The 13,511-nt window shown below is 38.3% G+C and overlaps 1 protein-coding gene across 2 annotated transcripts in view; it reads right to left on the reverse strand.

Annotated features, from left to right (window-relative positions):
* Positions 1-1,076: 1,076 nt before the first annotated feature.
* UTP18 (UTP18 small subunit processome component) overlaps positions 1,077-13,511 on the reverse strand; it is a 36,793-nt gene continuing 24,358 nt past the window's right edge. The window contains exons 11-14 of one of the 2 annotated variants that reach the window (XR_014019273.1): positions 7,093-7,267; positions 3,298-3,437; positions 1,948-2,056; positions 1,077-1,231 (exon numbers count right to left, since the gene is read on the reverse strand). Coding sequence is in view for 1 of the 2 variants with exons in the window: in XM_081270628.1 (XP_081126754.1) it covers positions 2,032-2,056; positions 3,298-3,437; positions 7,093-7,267 (340 nt within the window). In the remaining variant the exon portion in view is untranslated. The remainder of the gene's footprint in view (positions 1,232-1,947; positions 2,057-3,297; positions 3,438-7,092; positions 7,268-13,511) is intronic. The other variant, XM_081270628.1, reaches the window with a different exon arrangement.

Consider the following 13,511-nt stretch of genomic DNA (forward strand, 5'->3'; position numbering starts at 1 on the left):
TTGCCCTAAATCTTAAACCTGGGACCTGAAAACCATATGCAAAATAAGCACATATAAGGTTTGTTGTCCATTTCGGAAACAAGCAATGATTTAGCTGAAGCTAAAGACAAAAGTGGCAGGAAAAGTCTACCAAAAGCCTTGACTTCAGTTACTAGCATTCCAATCCAATGCTGCCCTCTAGCAGCTCAAGACAGGAATAGCATGGACCACTCAGCTGGCTTTAGGAATTTGATTAAGCATTATTTCCTATGGACAATGTTGCTAGTAAAGGTGAAGGCAGAAGAATGTTCTCTACACTTATATAGCAGTAGTCCATCCTAATAGAAAACATTCATTTAGAAAGATGCTGGAACAAGTAAATGCAACCCACACTTAACAGACTGCTCTAGGTCACCTCCAGCAGACCTGGAAAGGCCCAAAAGTCCCTGAAGATACCCTGCCCTCATCTGTTTGAATAAATTTAGATAGGACCTGTTACTTCACCAACCCTCCTTCCTTCACTCTGACTTCTTTCATGTTTAAATAGGGAAATGGGATGAAAGCTATAGACTTCTGTTTGATACTTCTCAACATCCCCCCCAAGCCCCTTTAATACTTCTCATATAAATGATATGGAACCCATTTTTCCTAAGAAATATAGGGACTAGTCTAACTCAAGGTATATTATAACTAAAGGATTATGAAATCACTTGTATGTTTGAATAATGAGCATTTCCAGAAGGGGAGTGATTATATAACCATTCCCCAAGTAACTATGAAAACAATTTGAAGTAAGAAGCCCAGAAGACTTTTCATTTCCATAACCAACTTCCCTGAAGCCCTGGACATTAAAAACTCTCCCCATGAGGTCTCACTGCTCTCAAATGAAGCCACTGACTGCCATAACTCCTCAGAATGACTGTAGCTGATACCCTGAAGAACAGAGAAACTTTTGCTGAAAATCAGTCAGGGTCCACAGGGAAGTACAAGAATATCCACTTGTATTATTTTTGTCTATAGACAGGGGTTTCCCACTTTTCATGTTTAGTCTAAAAGAAATGCATCCTGGTATGGGGGTGGGTAAGAACCACAAACACTTATTTTCAAACAAAAGCTGACATTTCTTTATTATGACATTGCTTTTAACTTAAGCACAGCTGGCGCCACAAATCCTTATCATATATTATCACACATCCTGGAAAGTTTCTGAGACGATGTATCGGGACAGGCTTCCTCTGTGGTTCAACTGGATCTGAAAAAAAGAACAGAAGAAATTATACACCTGATTCAGAGTTGCTGGTCGATAAGCAACATGTACTGGCACTTGTTACTTTCAGAGGCAAGATAACTGAACTGCTTTCCTCTCCCAACTAAAGTAATGCTCAAAATTCCTCAATCTTTAAAAATCCTTTTCCCCTAATTAAATCTAACTGCCCTCCCAAAGTGTCTTGCTCCACATTCATAAATATCACAGGACACCAAATAGTCGACTGTGAACAGGCCAACTGCAAAGGTCACAGTATCAGGTAGAAGGTCAAGCCATGAGTAAGGAAGCATGCCCTGTTTTAAATACTGGGCAGAAAAAACAATGACTAACTATTAACTAGCTCTGTGAAACAGGGTAAGCCACTTAATACTCTCCCAAGACGCATACACAGGTAAGTTGCTTTAAGTTCATACAAGCCATAGGGTAGATATCAAGTATCTATAACTAGCAGATACCTATCTCTCTGCTACGCCTATTTTCTTTCCTGGATTAAACATGTTCAGTAATTATGATTTTGATGACAATTCTAAATGCAATATTGGAGATCTGACCTCAAAAGGACAGAAATTGTTGTCAATGGGGATAAGAAGCTCCCAAGGAAGGCTGAATCCAGTGAGATAGTTCCTGATCTACTGCCACCCTAACTCCCCTAAGATGCAGCAACCAAGGGGCAGAGAAACAAAGCTTGGCTAACATGGTACCTCTGCCAAGTGACAGCAATGGTGTAACCTTAAAATCTGCAGAATATATCAAAAAGAATTTTCTTACTTCAAATAATTTTCTCTTCAGAAGTCTGAATAATGGTGCAACCTGAAAAAGAGAAAAACAACGTTGTAATTACCCACAGTACAGTCACTAACTCATGGAATGGCACATAGGAAGAACGGAGGAACATGGATAATCATTCTCAAAAGGCAGTTAGGTTCAGACTCCCCAAGCCAACATTCTGGAGGATCTTACTGCCTTGAACTTTACATAAAATCATTAACCTGTTCCAAAGCATGAGACTGAGGTCTACGAAATGCCTGATCAACTACTCAACAGATGTGCTGTCATTCAAATTCACTCACTAATATAGCTAAAAACAGTGTGATTCTACAAAGCTATGCTCTGGTGAAAAATCTAATGCCTTCTGGGGTGCACTTAAAGAAAGGAAAGAATTTTTAAGTGCAATCTGCATCTTTTTATAAAATCTGTACTAAGAAGCACTCCAAAACATCTAAAATGAGACCAGAGGAGTTAACTCTTGATAACTCCATTTCCTCTCAAGGTAAACAAAACTTTAATCTACACTTTTTGCTACATTCTCTTTTCATTACTACTCCCTCAAAACCAATTTACATTCTTCCCTTTTATCACCCTGAAGGCCATCCCTAAAGCATTTAAACATAAACACTGGGTTCTATGCAGTCCCCAAGAGCAATATGAGAAATAAGGAAAGGAGATTGTGATTTAAGTCATGGGATTCCTATTGAAGGCTCTTGAGTTTACCTCATCACCAATTATCTTCTAGCAATCATGCAATTAGACTTTCTATCTTCTTGTTTTATAGCCAAGAATGTTGTATTCAGAAAAGAAGCCAGGACACAGGACATAACTTTGGGATATCTTTGTGATTAATATTGTTCCTTACAGCTTCAGGTAAACATGTGTTTTTTAAAAAGATCACTTAAATCTGGTAAATGGTCCATTGTCAAAACAGCAAAGGTTAATATAAACATAGGGCACCAAGCAAGTGGCAAGATTATTAAAGTGACTAATTTTCCTACAGCTTATTGAGGGAAAAATGCTTATATGAACCACACACACACACACACACATACACACACACACTCACTCTCTCTCTCTTTCATTCCTCAGGTAAACTTTTCTGATAGTGACATTTTATGGTAGAAAAATGCACAAAGATAATAAGGATGAGAGTCAGGCCAAACACTAATTATGCAATCAATAAATTGTACCTAACTGTAGAGCTGGGATTACATAGTATCTCTTCACATTTTTAAAAAGAAGCTTATTAGGTATCTCTAACTTTTAAACATAATACCTACCTATACATCAGGGCCTTTCCTTTCTCATTCCCCAAAGCAAAGTATCCACCTCTGGGAGAAAAATCCATGGTATGAACGTGAGAAATATTTGTTTTAGTGCCTGGGAAGTTAGAAAATACTGTACAAGAAGGAAGGTGAACCTGCAGGAGATAGTAAAAAGCCTTATATTACAAAAACTGGAAATTAGTCTTTCTTTTTTTTTTTTTTTTTATTGATTATTTATCGCATTACATAGTTCATGATATATCATCTTTCATACATTAGACTCAAATTGTGCTTTGAACTCCCATTTTCACCCCAAATACAGATTGCAGAATCACATCTGTTACATATTCGCATTTTTACATAATGGCATATTAGTGACTGTTGTATTCTGCTACCTTTCCTATCCCCTACTATCCCCCCTCCCCTCCCCTCCCCTCCCATCTTCCCTCTCTACCTCCCCTGCTGTTGTTCAATTCTCTCCCTTTTTTTTTTTCCCTCCCCCTTGCCCCTCATAACCTCTTATAATTTTATGTATCCTTGAAGGTCTCCTACCATTTCCATATTAGTCTTTCTTAAAATTTAATTTTCACTACCATTTTGCTGGAACAGAAAGTTCGTTTTGATTGGCATATACATAAAAGTATTCCCTTTTTAAAATTTGTTTTAATTAGTTACACATGACAGTACAATGATCTTGACATATCATACATCTGAATCAAATGGGGTATAATTTCTCATTATTCTGAGTGCACAGGTTGCAGAATGACATTGGTCATACAGTCACATATATACATACAGCAATACTAGTGTCTATTTTATTCTGCTGCTCTTCCTATACCCCCCTCCCCTCCCCTCCCCTCCCATCACTTCTCTCTTAATGGAGCAAACTGGTCCAAAATTAAGATGTGTGTGTGTGTGTGTGTGTGTGTGTGTGTGTGTGTGTGTTGCTAGGGATTGAACACAGGGCCTTGAGCCTGGGAGGCAAGCACTCTACCAACTGAGCTATATCCCCACCCCAAAATTTGATTTTTCATGTCTATTAATTGTTAAGGAAGAGAAAAAAGCACTCATGTGACATCCAGCCTGGTACCTGAAGATTCAGATGTTGGCTGAACAAATAAAGGAATGTATAAACTCAAGCGAAACATCAATAGTAGTGCCTATTAATGCTCTAGCTAACTGACTAAAATCTGATCACAGGAAATAGACATCTTAAATATTATCAAACACATCTTTCAATATCATAAAATTTTCCTTTTACAACTACATGATAAACTCCTTGCCTTCTGCCATCTCTCCTCAAAGAGAGATGAATCATGAAAACCAGATTCATCAAGTGGAACTGATGATGTAGAGGGAGCCAAAAGTTTAGCTAAAGCCGGGACTAGGCATGAGGAAGAGCACTGGCCCTTTCTTTCAAGTCTACTTACAGAGAAAATGGGCCTCAGTCCTAGGCAGGTGAGATAAGTCTCACCTAATTTATAGACTCAGTGTCTTCTCCCATGATGTTGCCCGTGGAATTCTCTCTCTGCACTAGTGCTCTTCTCTCAGACCAATGATCAATCCTACCTGGCTAGAACTCTAGTGTGCTCTGATCTTCTTCGGGTCCCTGTATTAAAAGGTATAACTGAGCTATTAATTAAGAAGGAGACCCATAAAGACCCAACTACATTAATTTAAAATTTTCTTTGGTTTCTTAATGCCCCTTCTGTCATGGCAGTTAAGGGTCCAGAGATCAAAATTCAACAAGGAAAAGCTCATTTATTCTTAATTTATTAGACAGAAAAGTCCACTACTTTCTACTACAACTAGAGATTATAAATATGATAACAATTTGACTTCTGCATCTCCTACTGATGCAGTGGCTTAGATTTATATTCACTGCTTTATGCTGGGATAACAAAATTGTTTGGATCATTATAAGCAATTGCATTTAATGATACCAACACTGTTTCACTGAGGCATTTTGAAGCTGCAATGCTTGGCTTCTTTCCATTAGATATTATGGTTGACTACCATTTAAAAAATGTGATTTGGCTGTTACTAATGAATTCCTTCTGTGATTCTGCCACAATAAAAAAACATAAAGGCTGTCATGATCACTGAAGCAAACTAGGCAGAACTAACTACCGTGCATCTTGCAGAATATATTATGTCAACAGGAGATAGATCCCATGGTTTTCTAAAACAATTTACTACCATTAAAATGATAAAAAGGTTAATATGTACGAGTACACCGCCACTCCCATAAGCGGGGACTGAGGAGCAGGGATTTTAAAGCTGCCTTGAATTGGAAACTTCTCATTTATCAAATGATTCATTCAACAGAAAGGGAAAAAAATGCAAATGCTGTATTTTTTCAAACTCTTTTCCCAGCAAAACCCTTTAAGAAAATCTTAGGCAGAGAATCTCAATATATACCACACGTAACAGTCACACTGTTCTATATAAGCAGGAGCTGAGCCTCCTCCTTGCCATTTCTGTCATATAAAGTCCTCTGCACAGCAGCGCTAGAAAGAATACAAGATCTAGAATCACAATTCTGCCCTTTACAAACTGTTGTATATTTATCCTCTGAAGGACTGTCATTTGACTCAAATTTTTGAAGAATTCTTCATAAGTCTTTGTAAACGACATACTATTATATAAGCTCATACTTGATAAAGTTTACAAAGCTTTTTGTTCAACAAGCAAGATAAAAACAGCAGTCTATAAAACACAACCTGGCAGTGATGCAATGATGCTATTCAAAGTTCTATGCCATCTGTTACACCTGGCACCTAGAGCAAATAATTGTTAAACGAAAAAATTGATTCTGTTTGAAGACTAGAAAACTTCACAGAGAAGGGGGTGACATTTAAGCTGAGCCCTGAAGTTGTGTAGTAAAGCCATAAATATGACCAAGTCCAGTGAGCTCTTCTAGTAAATCATCAAATATGAAGGTAGTCCTAGCTTTTTGAATTCCATTATTTTTACATAACTCATTTTCAAAATCTAAGAATTCAGTTCATTGGTACAGCACCGGAATAGAACATATAAGATCCTAGGTTTAATTGCCAACACCAAAAAGGAAAAAAAAAAAAAAAAAAGTATGTGTGTGTGTGTATGTATAATATATACATACACACACACACACACCCCCCACGAGAATTGCCTCCACTCCATTAAAATACCAGGCCTTTAAAAAGTAGAAATGGCTGAGCACAGTGGGGTACGCCTGTAATCCCAGTAGCTCAGGAGGCTGAGGCAGGAGGATCCCGAGTTCAAAGCCAGCCTCAGCAACTTATCAAGGCACTGTAGCAATTCAGTGACACCCTGTCTCTAAATACAAAATAGGGCTAGGGATGTGGCTCAGTGGCCTAGTGCCCGAGTTCAGTCCTCAGTACCACCCCCCACTGCCCCACTGCCGCCAAAAAAAAGTAGAAATGGTCAGGCATGGTGGCACATGCCTGTAATCCCAGCAATTTAGGATCAAGAGTTCAAGGCCAGCCTTAGCAACTTAGTGAGGTTTAAGTTGCTAAGCAACTTAGCAAGATCCTATCTCAAAGTTAAAAAGATAAATAAATAATAAAAAAATAAAAGGGCTGGGGATGTGGCTCAGTGGCTAATATACCCCTGGGTTCAATCCCTGGTGCCAAAAAGAGAAATGAAATGGAAAGAAAATTGCAGAGGTATGAAGTGCTTGCCTTAAGTATTAAAAGTCACTTTTTAAAATAATCTAACACTTGACCTATCCTGTTAGCATTTCCTGTTTTGAACTTCAGATTTTAAAGTTACCAATGCTAAAAACGAAGAGAAAAGGTGTATTACCAATCTCACTGCTTCTTTCATTTTTTCTGAAGCTATTGCCAAAATTTCTGTGGTAGGACTGAAGACCAGAGAAGTAACACCAGTAACCAAGTTCATTATAGCTTTCACTGGCTTTGGGTTTGCTTCTTGGAGACAAGAATCTTGATTATATATGTTTACCACTCCACAATTAGAACTGCAAAAAGAAAAGATAATAAAACAGATTTTAAAACATGTAAAAAGGATTTTATCACCTAAGTGAATATAGATTTCAACCTACAAACTGATATTTGCATGTTTCATAAGTTATATAGAACCTAGCAGCTGAAGAGATCATGGCAAGGCAAAAGCTAGACACATTCTATTAGTTCTACTTCAGTCCTGCTGAGCTCTTAACAACTCTGGCAACTTTCAGTGTGGGTCTAGCTAGAAAATCCAATAAAGCATAGAATCTCCTTTATTCCTTCATGTGATAAATACTTACCAAATGTCAACTCTTTGTCAGGCACTACTTGAAAACTTGGAATGCAAAGGTGAACAAAAGAGACCAAGACCACTATTCTCATAGTGCTTATAGCCTAATATTCTAATGTGTGAAAGATACCTGACCTTCCCCTATGATTCCTTACTTTTATAATTCTATTGCATTTATGAGGACTTCCAAAATAGTAACAAAGAGCAGCAGTAAAAGCAGGAACTTTAGTTTTGCTTTCTGGGAGTATCTACAGTCAAGGGTTATAGAAGAGATCATTTACTCCAAGTTTACTTAAATAAATATAATTCAGCAATGAATTATATCCAAAACTTACAAGAGTAAATCCTATTGACCGAAAGTTAGTATATCATAAACAGAATCATTCACAGGCAAGAACTTTAGGGTAAACATCTTTTATCTCAATTATCAAACTCCAAATGCCCTGGGCATCAAGAATAAAGTACTTGTAACTCACAGATATTTAATTCAATGGTCATAGTCTACTTCTGCTACTATAACAAAACACTTATCACTGGGTAGTTTATATACAATAGAAAATTATTTCTGATAGTTTTGGAAGCTAGGAAGTCCAAAATTAAGGTGCTGACAGGTTGATGGCTATTTCCAAGATGGAGCTGTACTGCTGCATTCTCCCAAGGGGAAATGTGTCTTCAGCAGAAGGAATTGAAACTACTCCCTAAGCCCTTTAATGAAAGTCCTAATGAGGAAGATATAGAAGGGCTTAGGTAATCAGGGCAACATGGCCAGTGAAGAGGTCAGGGGCAGGGCCAGAACAAAGGAGCATGGAGAGGGTCTTCTGATGAGGTCAACTTCCTGCCTGATGAAAGTGCTCATGGACACAAGCAGGGGACTCAATCAGCCACTTCTTCACTTGTGCTCCTAAGTGGGAAATCCAACAGAAAAACTAAAACAGAAGCGTGGACAGAGGAGGCACCAATCAATAATAGTGAGGACACATGGTCAGTAGAGGGGGTAAGGAGAAGAGGAAATTCCAGAGACCATAAAAAGAACAAGCCAAAACTCCCCCACTGGACTCCCAGATCTGGGGTCCCTTCTCCTCGGAGAAGTTTATTCGTGTCTCTCTCTTTTCAATAAACCTACTTCTTGCCTGCTATCTCTGTGTCCTGTTCTTCAATTCTTTGTTGAACGGAGACAACGAACCCAGCACTCCTGGACAGTAACAATAATCCCATCCTTGAGGGATCTACCCTCATAACTTAATTGCCTCTTAAAAGGCTCTACTTCTTAATATTCTCATTTAAGTTTCCACATATGAATTTTAAGGGATACATTCGGCATAGCACAAACTTAATTTAGTTGCAATATAAACCCGAGTAATGCAAGAAATTAAGCCTCAATCTCACAAGAGTGAAACACAATCCACTAAGTATACTCACATTCCTACTACTGAAACAGCCTAATTTATGCACTTAATACTATTGACTGCTGATAATTAACCAGGAACAACAAAAAAGACAAATTCAGTTTACATGAAAGATTCTATAACTTGATATTATAGACAATACACAAATAGTATGTTAGAATTAAGTACTTTAAAGTCATCCAACTACTTATACACACATTTTCTCACTTGATACTAGTTTTTTGTTCTTTCTGCTTTTTTTTTTTTTTTTTTTTTTTTGCAGTACTTGGAACTGAACCCGGGAGTGGCTCTCACCTAGCTACATCCCCATCCCTTTTATTTTTATTTTGAGACAGCCTCCCTAAATTGGCCAGGAGGGACTTGAATTTACAATCCCAAGTAGCTGAGATTAGAAGCATGGGCCACCACTACTAACTCCTTAAATAGAACTATGTAGTTCACTCAAGAAAAACATTACATATCTTCAATTTATGTAATTGTTATGGACTATGTGTGTACACCCAAAATTCATGCTGAAATCCTAACACTCCCAATGTGATGGTATTAGAAGGTGCGAGGTCTCTAGGAAGTAATTAGATCATAAAAGTGAAGCCCTCATTGATGGGATGAGTGACCTTATAAAGAGACACCAGAGAGCTTCCTCATTGGTTTTCTACCACATTAAAAAAAAAAAACAGAAAGAAATCAGCCATCTGTGACTTTAAAAGAAAGCCTTCATGGGGCTGGGGATGTGGCTCAAGTGGCAGCGGGCCCGCCTAGCATGCGTGATGCACTGGGTTCGATTCTCAGCACCACATAAATGTAAAGATATTGTGTCCACCTAAAAAACTAAGAAATAAACTGTTAAAAAAAAAAGAGAGAGAGAGAGAGAGAGAGAGCCTTCATTAGAAGCCAACAATGCTATCATTCTAATCTCAGACTCCCAGTCCACAAGAACTGCAAGAAATAAATTTCTGTTGTTTAGGGCTGGGGATGTAGCTCAGTTGTTAGAGTGCTTGCCTTGCATGCACAAGGCCCTGGGTTCAATCCCCAGCACCACAAAAATTAATTAATTAATTTCTGTTATTTATAAACCACCCCAATCTATGGTATTTGGTTACAGCAGCCTGAGCCAACAAACACAAATTTCATTTTTTCCTTCTTTTTTGACTTGAATCAAAATATTTATTTGTTGTACTTGTTTTTATACTAAATCTCTTTTCTTGCTAAGAACAGATTTAAACCCATTTTAATTAAGGACAAAAAGTTATAATCCACAGATCAAATCCTACCTTCTGAACATTAGAGACGTCTTAAATAGTGCCTATTCTTATTTGACTATCCCTTAAGTTTGTGGCACAAAAATAGCACAAGTTAATTATTTTGATATATACACCTTATTTCTATAGTTGAGTTTATGCTAAAAGAATATAAGTCTTTCTAATATGCTAGTAAAAGCTACTAAATGATATCCACACGTCCAGCGGTAGGTAGTGCCACAGGAATATATAACATCACAGAAAAATTATTCTAGAAAAAAGTATACCTGCATTAAAAACTGCCAGAGATACAACAGAACCAAATATGGCAATATGAGATGAAGCTGTTCCAAAAGAGCTTTGTGGAAAGGTGAAACTTAAACTGGGGAAGGGAGAAGAGAGGTGAAAACAAATAAGAAGAGCAAGAACACAGGAAGAAATAGCCATACTTATTATCTCGCCCTTGAACTCCTAACTGAAAGAACAATGTGACTGATACTCTCCCACCCAAACCATAGCTTCCTCCACTAGAAATGGGCTCCCAAACCAAAGGCAGTCAATCCATTAGCAGATTACAACAGCAAGTGTCCTGGTACACAAAGTTTTTCCCAAACAGGAAAGAAGACCATTAGCCAGATCAACATCTCTTACGGTGGTAAGGGGGACTGAGCAACAAAAGGACAGTCAATTGAGATAATGAATGATCAGTCAGCTCAGAAATATGGAGGCTGGTTCAAAAGAAAAGGAAATAAAATGCTAATATCTCCAAAGTCCTTCTCCCTCCTCCATCCTATTTCCAAGGTTACCTGCCTCCAGGGAACTGTTCCTCCCTACAAAGAGTAGTTAATGAATGCCCCCTGGGCCACTCCCTACCTGACTGAATCCTGAAGCTTTCGGGCCACCTTTGGGTCACTGTAGGCAAGTAAGAGGACAGAGCATAAGAACAAAGGAAATCTAAAATCTACAAAAGGAAGGACACCCCTACTTTCTCAGGCACCAATTTCCACTTGCAACTTGGACCCCCTCCTCTGATCTGCAGAGGACTCTCTGTCTCTCCGTGCTATCCTATAAATAAAACTTTCTGCTCTTGCGCAGGTGTTTCTTGGATGTTAAACCTTGAGGGGGAGAACCCCACCCTGACACAACAACCACAGATCCTGATCAACACCAGTATCAGTGGGACTAGTGGGACTAGGACCCACCACATGCTGATGGTGGTGGGAGTCAAAGCTAAAAGGACATAGAAAGGGCACATGGAAGCCACAGATAAAATTATTAAAAAAAAACTACAACACAACAGTGGTAATCAATTGGGCAATTTTGCTCTCTTGGGGAACTTCAATGTCATTGTCACAACTGGGGGGGGGGGTGAATGTACAGAACTGACACCTCGTTGGGAAAGACTAAGGATGCTGCAAAACATCCTACAGTGCACAGGACAGGCCCAACAACAAAGTATCCAGCCCAAATTATCAATGAAGCATGCTGGTAAAGAAAATAGTATGTAAAAGTAGGGAAGGAGAATACTGTAGTACCATACCAGCAGAATGTACAACAAACTGAGAAACAGTTCAATCCCTCGAGACACCTGAATACTTTGCACAGCCCTGTCCATAGCTGTGTGTTTCTCCTTTGTAGACATGTGAAGGTGGCCCAAAGAAGGTCACTCCTCAAATGCAGACTTTAGAACACAGGGCTGCATACTTCACAGAAGAAATATATGAAAAATATATGAAAAAATGTTTACATCACTAGCAATTAGAGAAATACAAATTAAACTGAGATTTCATCTCACTCCAGTCAGAATGGCAATTATCAAGAATACAAGTAACAGGGCTGGGGATGTGGCTCAAGCGGTGGCGCGCTCGCCTCGCAAGCGTGCGGCCCGGGTTCGATCCTCAGCACCACATACCAACAAAGATGTTGTGTCCGCCGAGAACTAAAAAATAAATATTAAAAAATTCTCTCTCACTCTCACTCTCTCTCCTCTCTCACTCTCTCTTAAAAAAAAAAAAAAAGAATACAAGTAACAATAAATGTTGGTACAAGTTATACTCACATTGCTGGTGGGACTGCAAATTGGTGCAACCACTATGGAAAGCAGTATGAAAATACCTCAGAAAACTTGGAATGGAACCACCATTTGACCTAGTTATCCCACTCCTCAGTGTATACCCAAAGGACTTAAAATCAGCATACTACAGAGATGTGGCCGCTTCAGTGTTTATAGAAGCTCAATTCACAATAGCTAAACTATGGAACCAACCTAGATGCCCTTCAACAGATAGATAAAGAAAATGTGGCATACACACACAATGGAATATTACTCGGCCTTAAAGAAGAATAAAATTATGGCTTTTACAGGTAAATTGATGGAGTTAGAGAATATCATGCTAAGTGAAATGAAAAAGTAGGGAAGGAGAATACTGTAGTACCATACCAGCAGAATGTACAACAGACTGAGAAATAGTTCAATCCCTCGAGACACCTGAACTCTACTTGACTTCAAACCCCAAAAAACCAAAGGCTAAATGTTCTCTCTCATCTGTGAATGCTGACTCATAGGGGGTTCACCAGGTTGAATAGGGCGGAGAGTGGAGAAGGGAGCAGGAATGGGAATGAGAAAGGCAGTAGAATGAACCAGACATAACTTTCCTATGTTCATATACGAGCACACAACCATGTACAACCACAAAATTGGGAAATTATTTACCATAAATATATATATGATATGTCAAAATACATTCTACTGTCATATAACTAAAAAGAATAATTTTTTAAATTTTAAAAAAATTTTTTAAAAAGACACAGGTTAGAGATGCAATTCAGTGGCAAAGCACTGCATAGCATATACAAGGCCCTGGGTTCTATTTCCAGCACTTGTAAAAAAAAAAGAGTTTAAGCCACAACCAGAGCTACCCCAGCCACTGTTGTCCTATAGAATATCAACCAAACAAGCTGAAAACATTCAAATTCTTAAGTGAACCCTATCAATTCTTCTCTCCTCTTCAGTCTCTTTCATAGTCACCTGTTTCTCTACTACCCCAAGGTTCTATATCTTGAACTATACAAGAATGATTTCCCAAGTATATACCAACACCACTGTTTAATGAATAAAAACATATAGCAATCTTTAATTAACCAAAGCCACTTAAAAAATGACAACATGAACTAAAGAGTTTCCTATTCACTATATTCTTAGTTTCCTTACCAGAGCAAAACCGTAAATAGAAAGCATCCATGAAATCTGCATTTGGGGTAAAATTGGGAGTTCATAACCCACTTCAATCTAATGTATGAAATATGATATGTCAAGAGCTTT

The sequence above is a fragment of the Spermophilus citellus genome (assembly GCF_964194105.1).
Source record: "Spermophilus citellus genome assembly, chromosome: 17".
In the NCBI taxonomy this organism is placed as follows: Eukaryota; Metazoa; Chordata; class Mammalia; order Rodentia; family Sciuridae; genus Spermophilus; species Spermophilus citellus.